General features: G+C 59.5%; 1 protein-coding gene and 1 pseudogene across 1 annotated transcript in view; both read right to left on the bottom strand.

Moving 5' to 3' along the window:
• LOC106900550 (erythroblast NAD(P)(+)--arginine ADP-ribosyltransferase-like) overlaps positions 1–2,429 on the bottom strand; it is a 7,043-nt gene extending 4,614 nt beyond the window's left edge. Inside the window, exons 1-3 of the mRNA XM_014962640.1 lie at positions 2,298–2,429; positions 1,176–2,040; positions 991–1,029 (exon numbers count right to left, since the gene is read on the bottom strand). Of these exons, the coding sequence (XP_014818126.1) occupies positions 991–1,029; positions 1,176–2,036 (900 nt within the window). The 5' untranslated portion in view covers positions 2,037–2,040; positions 2,298–2,429. The remainder of the gene's footprint in view (positions 1–990; positions 1,030–1,175; positions 2,041–2,297) is intronic.
• Positions 2,430–2,794: 365 nt separating this feature from the next.
• LOC106900549 lies at positions 2,795–3,678 on the bottom strand (annotated as a pseudogene).
• Between the last annotated feature and the right edge of the window lie 1,347 nt (positions 3,679–5,025).

The raw sequence follows: 5,025 nt of genomic DNA, 5'->3' as shown, positions 1-5,025 counted from the left end.
GGGGGGACCTGCTGGAGAGCAGCTCTGAGGAGAAAGACCTGGGAGTCCTGGTGGGCAACAAGTTGCCCATGAGCCACCTGCTCCATGGGGCAGCCCCCCACCCCGTCTTGTCCTGGCAGGACCCTGCTCTTGGGAACTGGGGCTGGGGTGGCTGGTCCCAGCCTCCTCCCTTCTCCTCTGGGTTCTGGGGGGGCTGTGACCCCCAGGGGCACCACAGGAGAGGCAGGGGACCCGACCCCGGCAGGAGACACCTCTCCTGGATACCTTGAGCAGGACTGGAGGCACCGGCATCACTCTACAGGATGCTGTGGATGCGGGAGGAGTGGGGCTGTGGGGAGGGGGCTGCAGCCCCCCACGAGCTGCCCCCAGCCCAGGGAGACACAGGGAACTTCCAGAGACACCCCCATCCCACAGCGAGTCTTTATTCCTCTGGGAGCCAGGGGGGAAGGCAAGCAGGGGAGCAGCCAGCCTGGCAGGGACACCCCCAAAACCAGCCTGACTGTGTCCCCCTCCCAAACCCATGGCCACCCCCATCCCTGGGGGGAAACCCCATGATCAGCTGCATCCAAAAGCCCCATCTGCAGCTCTGCTGAAGGTCCCCGATGTGTCCCCAGGGCTGGAGGCTCATCCCAGGAGGGGTGGCACCGTGGCAGAGCTTCAGCTGGGAATGGGGGCTGCAGCAGGGCTGTCCCCATGCCCCCAGCCCCAAATGCTGTCCCCTCCCATCCCACCATCCCGATGATGTTGTTGTCTTCCATTCTGGACCCCTCTCCCTCACCGTAGTGCGGTGGCATCAGTGGCATTGAAGCTCAGCGTCCCCCCACGGCTGCCAGGGCTGTGTCTTCCAGGAGAAGCCCCCAGGAGAAAGGGGAGGTCCCCGAGGATGGTCCTGCCTGAGGGGGTCAGAGATTGGGGCTGGGGGTGAGTGTCAGCCAGGGGGGACCTGGCGAGGGGTCACCCCCCCATTGGCAGTGGGGTCTCCAGCCTCACCTGCGCTGAAGTCCCACGGCTGGTCCTGGCGTCGCTTCCCTGCCAAAGAGACCAACAATGTCTTGAGGGGCCCTGCAGGCTCCTCGCCACGGCCCAGGCAGGCCATGCTGTGCCACAACGTGCCGTGCTGGGCCATTATCCTCCACCATGCCATATCATGCACCCAGTGGCATGGGCGGACCAACCCAGGGGATGGAGGCACCATCACGAGGGATGGAGGCACCATCACGAGGAACAGAGGGACCGTCACGGGGGATGTCACCTTTCAGCCATTCACAGTTGTACTTGCTGAATGTGCCCGTGGACTCAAGCTGGATGTGGGTTTTCTTCCAACGTTTGGTGATTCTGGTGACCACGAATCTCTCGTAGGGCGGGATCAGGACCTCCTCCTCATTGGGGTACATGGAAAAGTGCCTGATGGGGACACCATAGCAGGTGGACACCGAGAAGAAGGTGTCCTTGGAGAATTTCTTGGCAACCGACTTCAAGAAGGAGGTGGAGGTGAATTGGCCAAAGCGGACGAGATCTCGGCGCCGGGCCCTGAAGCGGATGCCCTGGACCCCCCGGTAGACCTGGTAGCACTGGGGGGGCTGGTCTTTCCGCAGGATTCTCAGGGCCTGGGTCAGGAGGAAATGCAGCGTCTTGAAGTGAAATTTGTTCAGGTATTCCTCGCGGGAGCTCCCGCCCTCACGCACGGCTGTGTTGAACTCCTTGTACATGCCTCCAGGCATGGTGTACGCCAGGAGGGCCACCGCATGCTCCGTCCGCAGCGAAGGTGGCTGGGGGACATGACCCTCCTGCTTCCGCCATTCGGCAGCAGCCTGGGCCCAGTACGTGGCGTAGACGCTGTTGTTGGCGAACTCGGTGCGGTTGAGCTCCCCCAGCTCCTTCTCCATCATGGACATGCAGCCCTGGTACTGGTCATCAAAGGAGGTGGGGGCCATGTCCAGTACCTTCTTCTCAACCCTCTTCAGGTTCAGGGTGTTGCTGGCAGCCAGAGCCCCAGCCAGCAGTGCCAATCCCAGCACCAGGTGCTCCATGGACATGGACCTGTTGGAAAGGGTCCATTGGAGGGCCATGGAGATGCTCCAATGGCTGGAGCCCCTCTCTTCTGAGGATAGAGAAGTTTGTGAAAAGGAGGCATTGATGGTGCTGGTAGCTGGTGTCCCTCCCCGCTCCCCAGGCACTGCTTGGAGGACTCCCAGTGGGGGTGTGTGGGGGGCAGCACCCTGGTCCCCGCACGGCTGCAGCCCCCTCATGTTCCCCCACGGTTTCTGGGGCTCCTTGGACAAACCCTGGTTACCCACCTGCCGGGAGGAAGGAGCCCAAATCCCTGGAACCTGCTGTGAATTCCCGAGGAGCTTCCCTGCAGCCGCTGCCCCGTCTGGGTCTCACCCTGCCCCGGGGGGAGACGGGCACCCTCGGGGAAGGGGTTATATCTCAGCGGTGGTCGGTGTGATGCTCACAGCCCCTGTGGTCCGTCCTACTGTGCTGACAGCCCCTTCCTCTCTTCCTGGAAGGGACCAGATCTTCTCAGAAATGACTGCGGTTGTTCAAAGGGGATGGTTCACCGTGAGAGACTTTGTTTAACCTCCAGTTTAACTTTCATTTTTGGCAATTTTTTGTCCCCCCCCACAACAGAGCTGGTAGGAGGGGACCACCCCCTGCCCCCTGTCCTCTGCACCTGGCGATGGAGAGGGACCATCCAAGTAGATGGAGAGACCACCCCAGGGGTGGAGGAACCATCCTGAGGATGGAGGAACTGTGCCAGAGGATGGAGGGACCATACTGGGGTATGGAGGGATCATCCAGAGGATGGAGGGACAGTCCCGGAGGATGGAGGGACCATCTCTGGCAATGAAGAGACTGTCCAAGGGGATGGAGAGACCATCCCAGGGGATGGAGAGACCATCAAGGTGGATTGAGGGTCTATCCAGGGGATGGAGGGACCGTCATGGGAGAAGTCACCTTTCAGCCATTCACAGTTGTAGGTGCTGAATGTGTCCCAGGAGTGGAGGTGGATGCAGGCTCTGTCCCCGTGTTTGGTGATGTTGGTCACCTTGAATCTCTCGATGGGTGGGATGAGGACCTCGTCAAGGTAGAAGGAGAAGTCTCTGATGGGGATGCTTTAGCAGGTATACACGGAGAAGAATGTGTCCACACCAAAGTCCAGGGCGCTCTAGTTCTGGAGGGAGGTGGAGGTGAATTGGCTGAAGCGGATGAGATATTGGTGTTGAGCGGTGAAGTGGATGTCATGGATGCCCCATTAGACCTGGTGGCCGTGGCTGGACTAGGCTTTCTGCAGGGTGCTCATGTCCTGGGTCAGGAGGAAATGCAGCACTTTGAGGTGGAATTTGTCCAGTTATTCCCTGTGGGAGCATCCGGTCTCGTGCATGGCCCAGTTGAACTCATGGTACAGGGTTGTATGGTGGGTGTATGAAGGGTCTATGCCAGGAGGGTCACCACATGCTCCCTCTGCAGCCCTGGCATCTGGGGCACATGAAGCCCTCTCAGTTCCACCATTAGGCAGCATCCTGGGTCCAGTACTTGGCATAGACATTGCTGTGGGTGAGCTCAGTGGGGTTGAGCTCCCCCAGCTCCTCTCCATCGCGCGGGTGCAGCCCCGGTACTGGTTATTGAAGGTGGTGGGGGCCATGTCCAGTCTCATCTCCTTGGTGGGCTCCAGGTCTCACCTGGGCAGGGGGTTGATGGCAGCCAGAGCCCCGGCCAGCAGCACCAATCCCAGCATCCAACACTCCATGGACATGGACCTGTTGGAAAGGGTCCATCAGAGACCATGGAGATGCTGGGAGGGCTGGAGCCCCTCTGCTGGGAAGGGGGGCTGAGAGAGTTGTGGGGGTTCAGCCTGGAGAAGAGAAGGCTCCAGGGAGACCTTGGAGCCCCTTCCAGTCCCTCAAGGTCCCTCCCCGCTCCCCAGGCACTGCTTGGAGGACTCCCAGTGGGGGTGTGTGGGGGGCAGCACCCTGGTCCCCACATGGCTGCAGCCCCCTCATGTTCCCCCACGGTTTCTGGGGCTCCTTGGACAAACCCTGGTTACCCACCTGCCGGGAGGAAGGAGCCCAAATCCCTGGAACCTGCTGTGAATTCCCGAGGAGCTTCCCTGCAGCCGCTGCCCCGTCTGGGTCTCACCCTGCCCCGGGGGGAGACGGGCACCCTCGGGGAAGGGGTTATATCTCAGCGGTGGTCGGTGCGATGGTCACAGACCTCACGTTCTGTCCTACCGCGCGACAGCCCCTTCCTCTCTTCCTGGAAGGGACCAGACCTTCTCAGAAATGACTGCGGTTGTTCAAAGGGGATGGTTCACCGTGAGAGACTTTCTTTGAGCCCCAGTTAACCTTTTGTTTCTGACAATTTTTGTCCCCCCCACATCCTCCTCCTCCTCCTCCTCCTCCACCCCAGGTGGGATCCCTTTAATGTGCTGCTGCCCAGGTTTCTGCCACCCCATGCTGTCCTATGTAATGTCATGCCATGCCATGCCATGCCATAACATGCCATAACATGCTAAGCTGTCCTGTGCCCTGCTGTCACCAGCCCTGGAGGGATTTCTAAGCCAGCTAGACGTGGTGCTGAGGGACGTGGGTCAGTGGTGGGTCTTCTCTAAGCAGAGATAACTCGCAGGGAGCTACAAGAACAGCTCAGCCCGTGGTTGTCTCAAGATTGTGTCACAATAAGACCGGAAACTTCCCAGGGACTGAGCGACCACACCTGAGAGAGAGGGGAAGTGATGAAGAAGCACACATATGGTAAAGGGCATGCTATTGAGATGGTGATTGGTTCCCTCTTTTATGATATCTAGCGCGCTTGTGGTTTGTGGTGTTACTTTTGGGGATGACTTGTGGTTTGTAACACTGTATTCCGTGAACTGCTGTGAAATTGCGATGGTGCATTGGCCATTGTACCCACAGAACCTGCAACAGTGGTGCATTGAGAGTGAGCTCCAAAGACATTGTTCATTGGGACCTCTCAGGGAAGCCCTTTTCCCTTTCCATCACAGTTTGTCAGCGTTGGGTTGAC

The sequence above is a fragment of the Calidris pugnax genome, unplaced genomic scaffold, assembly GCF_001431845.1.
Source record: "Calidris pugnax isolate Ruff unplaced genomic scaffold, ASM143184v1 scaffold2196, whole genome shotgun sequence".
NCBI classification, from domain to species: Eukaryota; Metazoa; Chordata; class Aves; order Charadriiformes; family Scolopacidae; genus Calidris; species Calidris pugnax.
The sequence above is the reverse complement of the archived record's forward strand: the minus strand, read 5'-3'. Positions and strand labels throughout refer to the sequence as shown.